The 12246-nt window shown below is 57.7% G+C and overlaps 1 protein-coding gene across 2 annotated transcripts in view; it reads left to right on the plus strand.

Moving 5' to 3' along the window:
- Nucleotides 1–12240, plus strand: part of CDK18 (cyclin dependent kinase 18) — a 28136-nt gene extending 15896 nt beyond the window's left edge. For both annotated transcript variants that reach the window (XM_026864253.1, XM_026864252.1), the window contains exons 3-16: nt 4424–4569; nt 4939–5064; nt 7004–7060; nt 7293–7407; nt 7544–7638; nt 7733–7795; nt 8165–8288; nt 8368–8488; nt 9215–9312; nt 9600–9705; nt 9918–9960; nt 10463–10553; nt 10864–10941; nt 11238–12240. In XM_026864253.1, the coding sequence (XP_026720054.1) occupies nt 4424–4569; nt 4939–5064; nt 7004–7060; nt 7293–7407; nt 7544–7638; nt 7733–7795; nt 8165–8288; nt 8368–8488; nt 9215–9312; nt 9600–9705; nt 9918–9960; nt 10463–10553; nt 10864–10941; nt 11238–11272 (1298 nt within the window). In that variant the 3' untranslated portion in view covers nt 11273–12240. The remainder of the gene's footprint in view (nt 1–4423; nt 4570–4938; nt 5065–7003; nt 7061–7292; nt 7408–7543; nt 7639–7732; nt 7796–8164; nt 8289–8367; nt 8489–9214; nt 9313–9599; nt 9706–9917; nt 9961–10462; nt 10554–10863; nt 10942–11237) is intronic.
- Nucleotides 12241–12246: the final 6 nt, after the last annotated feature.

Here is a 12246-nt window from a genome sequence, read left to right on the forward strand (position 1 = left end):
GGGCACAAACCCCAGCACCCCGGGGGGAGGAGGAGGCGTTGGGACACGGTGTGGGAGCGTGGTGCTGCGGAGGGGGACGGGGACGGGAGCGTTTCGGTGGTGCTGGAGGGGATGAGAAGGGGGTTCGTGTGCCTTTTGCAGGGTTGGGTGGTGAGGTTTGAACCTCGTGAGAGCTGCCAGGGCTGGAGAGGGCTCTGGCTTTTGCTCTCTTTGGGGTGTTGGTCTCCTCCCTTTTACAGATGGAGAAATCAAAGTGCAGAGAGGCAAAATGCTACGGCTGTGCAGAAAGCGGAGCTGAGGCTAGAGCCAGGGCAGTCACTTTTGTGCTGCTCCTCTTCCCCATAAAACAGGTTTCACCTCCCTTGCTCAGGATCTCCAGATGTGCCCCTGGGGCTGTCTCTGCCCTCTGTGGCAGGCAGACCTGCCTGCAGTGGTCTTTTCTCTCCTGGAGAGCAGATGACCGGTGACAGTTTAGGCATTGTGATCAGTGGCTCCAGAAAAGAGTGCGAATCCCAGCAGAGATCAGCACACCACTTCTTCTTTCATCACCTCACGCAGCTCCTCAGGGAATTGCTTGCAGTTTTTATTTTCCCTCCAGCATCAGAAATCACAGGTTATCAGCATTCACAGGTCACGGCAGGCTGCAAATCTGACACTTTGGTGGCTGTGATGCCTCCGCCTGTCCTTGGGGAGGAGGGTGACGCAGAGGCCAGAAGACGTTGTCAGTAGATGCTCCGCAAGCATGTGCAGAGCTGCTCCGACTCTGGCAACAGGACAAGGCAAGGCCTTCTCTGGGGTAGAAACCTGCCTCGTCTGTTGGCAGTGCGGTGGGAAATCCCCAGCTCTGTCCTCTCCATCCCATAATTCTCATGACCTCACCCACAGAGGCTGATAAAACGAGGCCTGAGAGAAGCAGGGCTGGCAAATGGAAAAACAAACAGCTTTCCAGCCTGGACCCATCCCATCCCAGGCAATGTCACCTTGGCAGAGTCTGACAGTGCAGAGGGCAGAGGGGGTGCCTGTGGTCAAAGTTTCCTCGCAGGCTGCCTCGGGGTGGGGGGGTCCGATGCCTCCCCACCCTGTGTGCATCCCTTCCCGGGCAGCACAGCCTCTTCTCGGCTGCAGGAGCAGAGGTGGAGGAAAGCCCCTGGCATAAGGAGAGCCCAGGCTGGGCTCTGCAATGTCCGATACCTTTGACAAAGGCCAGCACCATCTCCACATCCTCAGGGATGGGGAAACTTCTCCACGGCTGCTCCAGCCTCACATAAAGGCTGTAGGCAGGGAGGCTCCGTCCTTTCCTCCTGGGCTTCCTCAGTCACCCATCGCTCTCCATACTCCAGATTTTCAGAGCTATCAGGTCTTGCTGTCTCCCGTTTGCTTTGATAAGAGCTGGTGGCATTCAGCGAAGAGCTCGTACCCATGCCAAGGCTTTGCCCCCAAACAGCCACAACCCGCTCTGTCCTCCAGGGCCAAATATCTGAGTGTTTGGGCTGCAAAGCCTGTGTAACTCCCAGTTAGCGATGGCATAAATCAGTGCCAGATCTGGCCTTCGGAGTGCAGGGCCACAAAGAAGTGGTGATGAGGGAGAGAAAGGAGGATGAATAATCCAAGATCTGAGTGTAGCCCTGCCTCGTGAGCACAACAGAGCTTTGAGAGGAGAGTTCACACTTAGCAAAGTAATTAAAAGTTATAAGTCAGGCAGGCAGTGAAGGGTTCTGGCCCCTTTCCTTGGGACATCAAAGCTTGTTTTGGCAGAGGCAGTGTTTAAATATATTTATAAAAAAAGGCGGGAGGCTCGTCAAAGGCAGCCGTCGTGTCTGCGGTCTCACTTTAATTTGCTTTGATATCCCATGCAGCCTCATTATTTGCAGAGTGTCAGGGCTCACCGTAATCCACATGAAATGCCGAGCAGAATCAAACAGGCCCTCACGTCTGCACGCCCACAGCTTCGCGTCTCCTCCCATGAGCACCCAGCAAGATCCTCCGAGCCCAGGGGCAACCCCAGCCCTGCGAGAGCATCTCTGGGGGACCCGGGATCTCCTTGTGACAGCACAGGATGGACTTGGCCCACGCTGGCCCCAGGGCAGCCGAAACACCTTTCCCCTCCTCTCTCTGTGCAAGTCTTCTGTGTTTTTTTTCCACGTGCTTTTCCCGTCCTGTGGTTGTTCACATCTTTGGTGTATCCCGTTCCCCTACAGTGCCCAGGTTGTCGCTTTACCTCTGGCCTTACGGCTGATGCTCTTGTAGGTGAGAGGTTGACACTAAACTACCTGGTGCGTTGCTGGTTCAGAGAGATAGTGCTGCTGGTTTGCACCTTTCCGGGCAGGCTGCAAGAATCTGGGCACGTTTACCTACGGGAACCAGCACAAGTTCACCCAAACTATCATTTAAAGTGGATTAGTTGAACTCCGTTCAGTCAGATTTTAAATGGCTCTGTGTTGGTTTTTTTTTTTCCAGATAATTTGCTTAGGAAGTGAGCAAGTTAAAAAGATTTGATCCAGTTTAATTGATCCATGTTAATGTCATACCTGTGGTTAATTAGGGGGACGTTTCCTCACTGTTCCTGCACAAACAGATGGCCAGAAAGGGACAGGGACCAGAGTCCCACAGCGGTCCTGGGAGAAGGGGTGACTCTGTGCCTTGTTCTTGCCTGTCTGCCCAAAATCTCCTGGCACGGTTTCAGATGCTCCCGAGCCCGGTGGTGTGGGCTGAGCCCATCCCTTGGGTGCCGGCTGTCCGCGGAGGACACCCCGTGTCCCTTAGCTCGCGGGTCCCCTGGTCCCCCAGTGACCGTGGCACGAAACCGCATCTTTTCCCAGGTCACTTGCCTGCCACCTCTCATCCATCAGATGAGCAAACTGCAGCCAGGTCCCAGCCCTGCTCACCACCCCGTGAAAGCCAGCCCTGCCTCTCCAGTCTTCGGCAATGAGATCATCGCTGGCTGCCCGAGCACACGGGGATGGGTGTGCAGAAATCTGCGATAGGCAGCGCGGGGGATTGTCTCTGTGCAGCTCAGGGAAAAGGGCTTGGCAAGGGGCAGGGCTCGGTGGCTCAGCCTGGGGCATCACAGGTCCTCCTGCAGCGTTCCTCCTTGCTCTGGGGAAATAACTGCAGGGTGTCAGGATGCATGGAGGATTCCGGTGCTTTATGGCAGGGCCCTCGGACCCTGCAGACTTTGCTGACTTAGAGCGTAGCTGCAAAGTTTAGACGAGAAGGGTGAGAGCTGTATGGCCACGGGCAGGGGGACAAAGCGGGAATCCCTGCTCGGCCCCACGCCTTTTCAGAGGGAGATGCATCCTTCATCCTTCCCTGGGGGAGGTTGTTTTCCTCCCTCCCAGCACACCCAGTTAGAGCTGCCTCCTTCTGAACTGCCCCATGGAAACAGCGTCCGTGTGAATCGGGGGGGATCCACTTCGCTGGGGTCCAGGCGACCTGCGTTGAACTCGTCAGCGTTTTGCGGTGCTGCTGCCCGGGTCTGTGCGTGCCAAAGGACTCCCACCAACCTGCTGTTAATTACGGAGTGAGGAGGTTTAAGTGCCAGCCTCAAACTGGAGAGCAGAGGGAGCTCAATGGCTTATTTTGTTCTGATTTCTCAGGGTTTCTTGGGCTCAGTGAGGCTTCACACCTGGACTCCCGAGAGAAGAGTTATTTTTCTGTTTTCAAGAGAACTTTTGTGCTTCTCGGGGCTGTGTGTTTGGCTAAGTGCAGCAGGTTGGGGCAGGAAAAGCCTGGAGTGTTTTGTTTTGCAGCAAGCGACTCTGCGGCCTTTAATCCCAAACACCTTTTGAGAAACGGTCACATCCGTGGAGGAAAGCACGCTGATGTCTGTTAGTTTTGGTGGTTCCTGAGGCAGATTAGGTCCGTGTGGTTGCAAGCTCCCCAGGGACAGGGCTCTCTTTTCTGGTTTTGCTTTTGTACAGACCTAGCACAGAGGGATCCAGAGCCACGGCTGGGCGCCTAGGTGTTCCGAAAGTGCAAATCGTGTTTTGTCTAATGTGACGTTAGTGGAGATAAGGCTGGGCAGTTCAGAGGAATGCTCACCCGTGTGAAACCCCGTGGTGCTGCTGCAGAGGGCTGAGCTGCTCGGCAGTGCTGCCTGGCGGGTTGAGCGCTGGGCTGGGAGGTGGGAGGTTTGGGTGTGAAGCAGTTCCCCCTCCCTGTCTGCCAAAAGAGACTCTCATTTCAGGGGGCTGCATGAGGGTGCTTGGGGTTGGGGTGGGAGCTGCTGAGCAGAGCAAAAAGTCTGGGGCAGAAAGCAGATATTCCCTCTGCCTCCTGGGCAGAGAGAAGGAAGATTTCCCACAGCCCCAGAGCATCTCTGGACCAGCCTGCTCTCACTCTCTTTTCTTCCAAAGCAAGTGCCTTGGGCCTTGGCACTTCTGCTACCCCTCCAGCTGCTCACTCCCTTTCTCCTTCTCCTCAGACCTGGCTCAAGGGCACCTGCAACTGGGACACCTGGGCAGGGACTTCCGAGCAGACACCAGCCCCCTCTCCCCCTCCGAGGGCGAAGGCCAGTCTCCGATGGCCGTGCGCTACCGCAACAACAACCAGCGCCGCTTCTCCATGGAGGCAAGTACTGCTGCGGGCTGGAGCGGGCAGGAGGGACCTGGCAAGCTCTGCTTGTCACCTGCCTGCTGGCTGGAAGAGCTGGTGCTGGATTCGGGGGGACCTGGCAGTCTCAGACACGAGTCCTGATGTCCTCTTGGGTGCTCTCGGCATCACTGCCGCGGTACCCGACAAAGCCCAGCGCACGTCCCCATGCACACGTGTGCACACACACCTTGCCTTTTCCTTTGGCTAAGGGTCCCACAGATGCTGCCTGCTTTGTTTCAACGTTAATACCAGCTCTGGTTAGAGAGCATTTCCCCTCGAACGTCTCCTCGCAGGCCTCCTTCCACCAGGCGCTCTCATCCCCCGTTCTTCTGGCTCTCTCCGCAGGATGTCAGCAAACGTCTCTCCCTGCCCATGGACATCCGCCTGCCCCCCGAGTTCTTGCAGAAGCTGCAGATGGAGAGCCCAGAGTTCCCCAAGCCCCTCAGCCGGATGTCCCGACGGGCTTCCCTCGTAAGTCTTATCATGCAGAGCAAGCAGGGCCGGGCCCAGCATCTCGCTTCGTGCACACAAGTTCCTCCCAGCAGATGCATCTGCTGATTGTCACCCACCCATGCAGCCGTGCCGTGCTGTGCCAGCTCCCTTGTCCCCGCCGTGTCGGGGAGATGGCACACACCCCCCCCTGCTCGTGCAGATCCCTTTCTGCCCACTCCCAGCAGCCCACATTCCCCCCACCATGCACATCTGCATCCCTTCCTGTGCACATCTGCATCCAGCTGTGCAAATCCCCAGGCCTGCACATTCCTTCACTCACCTCATACCTGACTTTCCTCTTGGCTTGGCCCCTTCCAGAGGAGAGGGGGTGGAAAAGCCTCCTGTGGTTTAGCAAGCGCTGGAGCCTCTGCTAGTTGAAATGCAAATGCTGATAAATAATGCATTAGACTTCGCATTAGTGTTGGCATTTCAGTTTCTTTACTGCAGAGCATCAGCACACGGAGGAGGAAAGGAAAAAAAAAAAAACAGTGCCCTGTTTACAAATGTGCAAGCACGTGTCCTGCTGCCCAGGAGCGCTCGGTGCTACGCAGATACAACAGGGAGGTTTCAGCAGGTGTCTTCAGATCTACGAGCCTGCTGAGGGGGAGGCAGGAGGACAGGAGAGCTTACATTTACCTGCCTGCTCTGTCTGATCAATAAAACAGACACAGCCAGAGCAATGTGCTCTTAATATTCATGTTCCCCACCATGAATAAATAAGTCACGCTCCTGCAGACCTCGTAGTATGGCTCTGGGGGGTGTAGAGCACCTCAGAGAGCAGCAGCCACATTTCTCTGCGCAGGACACATCTGTTCCCAGGGTACACAGAAGATTTGGGGAAGCCAAAATGGAATAAAAAAAAAAACCCCGCTGAGTTCTGCTGGGATTTGCTGATCCAAATCCAGCCTGCGTGGGCAAGAAAGCAGCTTCCTCGCTGCTGTGAGGGCTTGGCGGTGTGGTCAGTGTCTGGGGCAAGGAAAAAGCCTCCCCATGGGGCAGATCTGGAGGGCAGGGGGGGGCTGCCACAGCACCCAGACCTGGGGCTGCTGGTTCTCCAGGTAGAGCCCTGGGCACAGTGCGGGGGGCTCCCTCGGGGCCACCCCCCAGGACCCTTTCCCTGCCCAGCCCCTGTCTTTACCTGCTGGCTGAGAGCTCTCCAGCCAGCTCCGTCTGCGGAGGGCGAGCGGCGTGGCAGGGGCTGGGTCGGGGTGATTGGGGGGAGCCTCTCACTGGGCTGGAGTCAGAGCTGGCTGCTGGCCTGGGGGCTACACCGATGCAAACATATTTTGTGGGAGATTTGCGCTGGTTTATTAAGCTTGAAGAGCAAAGATTTGCCCATGGAGCAATTTCAGGGCTCTGCTAGGAGTGACACCTAAATCTGTGACCGTGCAGTGGCTGCCCTTCTCTCACCGGGTACACGAGAGCGGGTCTCAGCAAAGTGTTAAAGAGTTACCGTTCCAAATGGGGAAATGTCCCTTTCAGGCTTGATTTGAAGAGCAGGCAGAGAAATGGCTGGAGTCACAGCAAAGACCAGGACGTGGGGAAGCACTGGAGAAAAGGGCCGGGCCAGCATCCCCCGAGGCTTCTCCCACAGACAGGGCACCTCTGCACATCCCAGCTCCCACCCAGCTCGGCCGTGGCTGTGGCGGGGCGGTGGGTGAGAGGAGGGGGCTTTGCTTGAGCAGCCAGTGGGTTGTGAAGGTTTTCTGATGGATTCATTGCCTGGACACCTGCACGGCTCCTCCAGGAAAGTAACGGACTTTCTGTACTTAGACCAGCTGGGCTTCTGCATGCCAACGCCTCCTTGACCCATCTGCCCCCAAAGCTGTTACTGTCCAGTGGCCTCCGCCTCCCCCCAGAGGTGAAGTCCTCCCTGGATGAGATCCCTCCCAGTGATGTTTTCCTTTCTCTCTTACAGTCAGATATTGGGTTTGGGAAGCTGGAAACCTATGTTAAACTGGACAAACTGGGAGAGGTGAGTAGACTATGAAACCCCTGTAAGGATTTAAATTAAGTTAGAAGGGCAGCTTGAAGCAGACTGTAGCCAGATTTCTTCGATATCTAGCAATTTGTAGACCAAGTCTTTCTGTGGACTTCAGACTTGGCCCTGTAGCTTCAAATGAGCCTTCCTCCAAATGTTGTGGAGTGTATCGGTGTTGTGCCACCCCAGTAAATGGTTTTCTTGTATTTTCTCTCTCCCCACCCAGGGCACTTACGCCACCGTCTTCAAGGGCCGCAGCAAGTTGACGGAAAACCTCGTTGCCCTGAAGGAAATCCGCCTGGAGCACGAGGAAGGGGCGCCTTGCACGGCCATACGGGAAGGTGAGGGCAGGAGGGGGCTTTTCCCCATCACCAGCTTCCTGAGCGATGCTGGGATTTGGGTGGGGTGGTGCAGGAGCTCACACGGAGGGCGGCCCCAGGTTCCTGCCGCCCCAACCGTCATCTCCTCGCCTTACAGTGTCGCTGCTGAAGAACCTGAAACACGCCAACATCGTCACCCTGCACGACATCATCCACACAGAGCGCTCCCTCACCCTCGTCTTCGAGTACCTGGTGGGTTTTGGGGTGGGGGGCTTTCTGCGGGAACTGGGGGTACAGCTGCCGTGTGCCGAGGGAAGGACAGGCTGACGTGTGCTCCCCGTTGCAGGACAACGACCTCAAACAGTACCTCGATAACTGTGGGAACCTGATGAGTGTGCACAACGTGAAGGTAAGGTGGTGCTGCCCCCGCCCCTCCCTGCCCGCGGGGAGCTCACCCGAGGGCAGTCCAGGGTGTGAGGGTGAGGCTGGATACCCCTTCTCTCTTCAGTTCAGCTTTCTCACTCTTCTTTGACCTCTTTCAGCCTGCTCTGATGCTCCACCAGCTTTTCTCAAGTCACTGCCACCCTAAATGAATAACTGTCCATGCAGACTTTGTTCAGCCCCTTTTCTGGGTTGCTCGTGATGCGCCTGAACTTGTCTCACCCCAGGCCAGCTTCCAGGGGGCTTTCCTGGCCGTGAAGTCGAGAGCCCCTGAGACAGGCTCCTTTCTGGTGCCCGCGACCCAGTGCTAAATGACAGCCCCTTCTCCTCCCCACAGATCTTCATGTTCCAGCTGCTACGTGGTCTGGCTTACTGTCACGGGAGAAAGATCCTGCACCGAGACCTCAAACCCCAGAACCTGCTCATCAATGAGAGAGGAGAGCTCAAGCTGGCTGACTTCGGTAGGTGGATCTCTCTCTGGGGAGGATGCGGCGTTGCGAGAAGGTGCAGCTCCTTGATGCCCATCCCTTTCGTCCTCAGGACTAGCCAGAGCCAAGTCAGTCCCTACGAAAACGTATTCCAATGAAGTGGTCACACTGTGGTACCGACCCCCTGATGTCCTGCTGGGATCTACCGAATATTCCACACCCATCGACATGTGGTGAGCCACAGCTCCAAACTGAGCTTCCCGGGGTCTCCGGGCTGGTGGCTTGGGCATTTCCATCTGTCTGCCAGTGCAGCACCATACATGCCCACAGTGTTGGTTACACCAGAGGGTGGTGGGGTCTCCCAGAACTGTTTTCTGTCTCCCCTGGGGCTCAGGGTCTTTGGAGGATGCTGCTGACATCAGGGGTGAGTGGTTACCTGTAGCAGAGAAGGGACACAGCTCCTGGAGCTCATTTCCCTCTCCAGGAACCTCAGCCCTGGCCAAGGGGTGATGGGGCCTCCACAGGGCTTCTCCCTCACTACAGAATCCCAGAATCATCCCGGTTGGAAAAGCCCCTGAAGCTCCTCCAGTCCAACCATGAACCTCCCCCTGACCCTTCCCAACTCCCCCAGATCCCTCAGCGCTGGCTCAGCCCAACTCTTCAACCCCTCCAGGGATCCCGGGGACTCCCCCCTGCCCTGGGCAGCCCATTCCAACGCCCAACAGCCCCTTCTGCACAGAAATCCTTCCTCAGAGCCAGCCTGACCCTGCCCTGGGCAGCTTGAGGCCATTCCCTCGGGGCCTGGCGCTGGGGCCTTGGCTCCAGAGACTCATCCCCCCTCTCTGCCCCCCCCTGGCAGGGAGTTGCAGAGGGCCAGGAGGTCTCCCCTCAGCCTCCTCTTCTCCAGACTGAACCCCCCCAGTTCCCTAATCCTGGAATATCCTCTGCTGCTCCTCCAGGGGTGTCGGGTGCATCCACTACGAGATGGTCACCGGCCGGCCCATGTTCCCCGGCTCCACGGTGAAGGAGGAGCTGCACTTGATCTTCAGGCTGCTGGGTGAGTCTTCTGCTGTCTCGCAGATCCCCACGCGAGGGCAGTGCCTGACTGCAGGAGCGGCGGCGCCCGGAGGGAGCCTGGGCTGGCAAAGCCTTGCAGTGGGCAGGGGCTGCAGGCAGCAGAGGGGCGAGGGCGAGGAGCATCCCTGTGGGATGCTCAGGCAAATCCCATCCCACTGGGGAAATCCCTGCCCTCTGCCCTGGGCAGGACGGACACTCACACCTGGGAGGAGGTTCTTCTCTCTGCGCCACACGAGCGTGACAGTCTTCCCTCTGTCCCCTTCCCAGGAACCCCAACGGAAGACACCTGGCCTGGAATAACGTCCAACGAGGAGTTTAAGGCTTACAATTTCATGCAGTACCGAGCCCAGGCGTTAATAAATCACGCCCCAAGGTACCTCCTCGAGCAGGGACACATGATTCGTAGTGGGATTGCACTGGTTGTAAAAGGGGGCCGGGGGACACCAGTTTAATTTTCTCTGCCTGGTGCTGGCAGCTTCCGGATGCAGCTGTGCGCTGGAGCCGCCACCTGGCCTTTGCATGGGCGACTGCAAACGTCTTCTGGGTGCTATAATGCTCCGGTTTTTTCTTTCCTCCTCCTCTCAGGCTGGACTCGGAAGGCATTGACTTGCTGATGAACCTCCTCCTGGTGAGTGGTAGAGCGGTCCAGGTGGATGGCCAAGGGATTTGCTGAAGTGAAGGTACTCTGCCTGCCCTCACTGGTTGCGGAGCCAGGCAGGAGGGGAGCTCTGCCTGCAGAATAAGCCACGGCCCTGCAGCTATGGCCTCGGGGATGCCATCCCAAATGGCATCTACAAATGGTGAACCATCCTTCACCCTGTGTCCTCTCACACACAAGTGAGAGGACACAGACCTGATGATCCGTAAGGTCCGGCGTGGCCGGCGCACTCCTGCGGTCACGCGGCGTGTGCTGTGCCTTGCGCCCATGGAAATGGCACTGGGGATTGCCAGCACACCCCCGTGGCGTGCACCGTGTTTGGGCACACTTTGTCCCCGTCCCCCCCAGCACATGAAAAGCGCTTACGTGTGCGGGGATGCTCCCACACCCTGTACGGGGCCTGGGGGCCCGCTGAACGCCGTCTGGCACGCGCAGGCTGGATGTAATTGCCTTTCTCTGGGGCTTTGTGCAGTACGAAGCCAAAGGCCGGATTTCAGCGGAGGCAGCCCTGCGGCACGCTTACTTCAAGAGCCTGGGAGAGCGGGTGCACCTCCTGCCTGACAGTAAGTGCACCCCTGACCTCTTGCCTGGGGGACGTGGAGCAAAGAGCTGCTCTGCAGAGGGTGATGGTTTGCAGCCAGGTCAGTTCGGTGGTCTTTGCTCCCTCAGAGGTGCTCCTGGAGCAGGGAGGGGTGGGAGCTTGGTGGCTGTGGGAGCAAGAAACAGTTTGGGGAGGACAGTGTAGAGTAGGAGTAGGAGTGTGTGAGAAAAGCTCTGGTGAGGTGCAGTGCCGACCCGCCTGGCTCTGGGTTTGCAACTGCTGCTGGCTCAGCCAGCTGGGCTGACCCCTCTCTCTCTGCCCCCTCTGCCTAGACGTCTCCATCTTCTCCCTGAAAGAGATCCAGCTTCAGAAGGACCCTGGCTACCGAGGCTCAGCCTTCCAGCAGTCAGGTAGGGCTGGGGAAAATCACACTGACCTCTCCCAGGCGGTGCCACGGACCGCGCTGGCACTGGGGTTACTCCCAGTGGGCGCCACGTTAGGAAAAAAAGCCAAATCTGGTTCCTGTTCCCTGCTTTAGTCCTGGGCCATCCTCACTTGGCACCTGCCGTGGTCCCAAAGTCACATCTAGGTGCCCTGTGGCTGCCGTGGGCTCGTTAACCTCCTAACCCAGAGCACCAGCATCGCTGCAAAGTGCCGCTTCTCATCCGACCTCTCTGACCCATCTCTCTCTCTCTCTCTTCCTCAGCCCGAGGGAAGAACAGGAGGCAGAGTATATTTTAAACTTGGATCTCGTGTTCCCCTTGTCACCATGGAGATTAAAGCACTGAGAAAGGAGACGGCAACACGCTCCCACCTGACCCACCGCAGAATTACTGACTCGAGCAGGACGATGCTGACGCACCCGTGGCCGCAGGCTCTCCCCGGCCCATCCCCACAACCACAGCCCCTAGCAGCTGCTCTTGATGGACCTGTGGCCTTTTTCCCCTCTTGTTTCCATGTTGCCCCCATCAGATGTGAGCTGCCACCCTCTGTGCAGGTGTGAGGGACTGCCCTGGGCATCGCCCGGAGTGCAGGATCATGAGCTGCCCCAGGGAACTGCCCTCGGTGGTGGGTGGGGAGCCGGGCACGGTGCGGGGTTTGTGAGCAGAGAGTGGTATCTCCAAAGCTGGGCTGTGGATTGTAGCGTTTGGCCCAGGTGGGTATGTCTGAAAAACGTTCCTTTGCTCAGACAACCTGCTCTGCACCCCCTATTTCTTGGGGAGACACTGCAGCCGCGTTACGAGTCGGGGGCATGACCCAGCCTGGCACCTGAAGCATGAAAACCAGGGCAGCCCTCCCTTATTTGCCTGAATAACCCGTTTTTCTCTCCCCTTCTTTGGTACCTGAATCCTGACAAGGATGGAGCAGCTGGGAGAAGGGGGCTTCCCATTGCTTCCCCCAGCACCTCCCCTCCTTGCCACCACTGTGTTTCCAAGTTGGCTCAGCTGGCTGCTCCCCAGGAGCTGAGAGCAAGGGCCGGTGTACCCCCCCTCGGGTTTCAGGTACCTGCGGGGAGGCAGGAGTGGAGGCAGAGGAGCATCAGCTCCCATTGCTGCTCCGAGCCCTTCGGCCAGCCTTTCCCAGGCACCGATGGAGCAGCCCCTTTGTCATCGCCGAGCCTGTCACCCCCCCAGCCCGCCGCCCTCTCTGCCATCATCACAAGGGGCAGGACACGGTTCCCAGCCGCTGTCTTGGGAGTTCATCTCCCCCCCCCC

The sequence above is a fragment of the Athene cunicularia genome (assembly GCF_003259725.1).
Source record: "Athene cunicularia isolate RWA chromosome 26 unlocalized genomic scaffold, athCun1 chr26_part1, whole genome shotgun sequence".
NCBI lineage: Eukaryota > Metazoa > Chordata > Aves > Strigiformes > Strigidae > Athene > Athene cunicularia.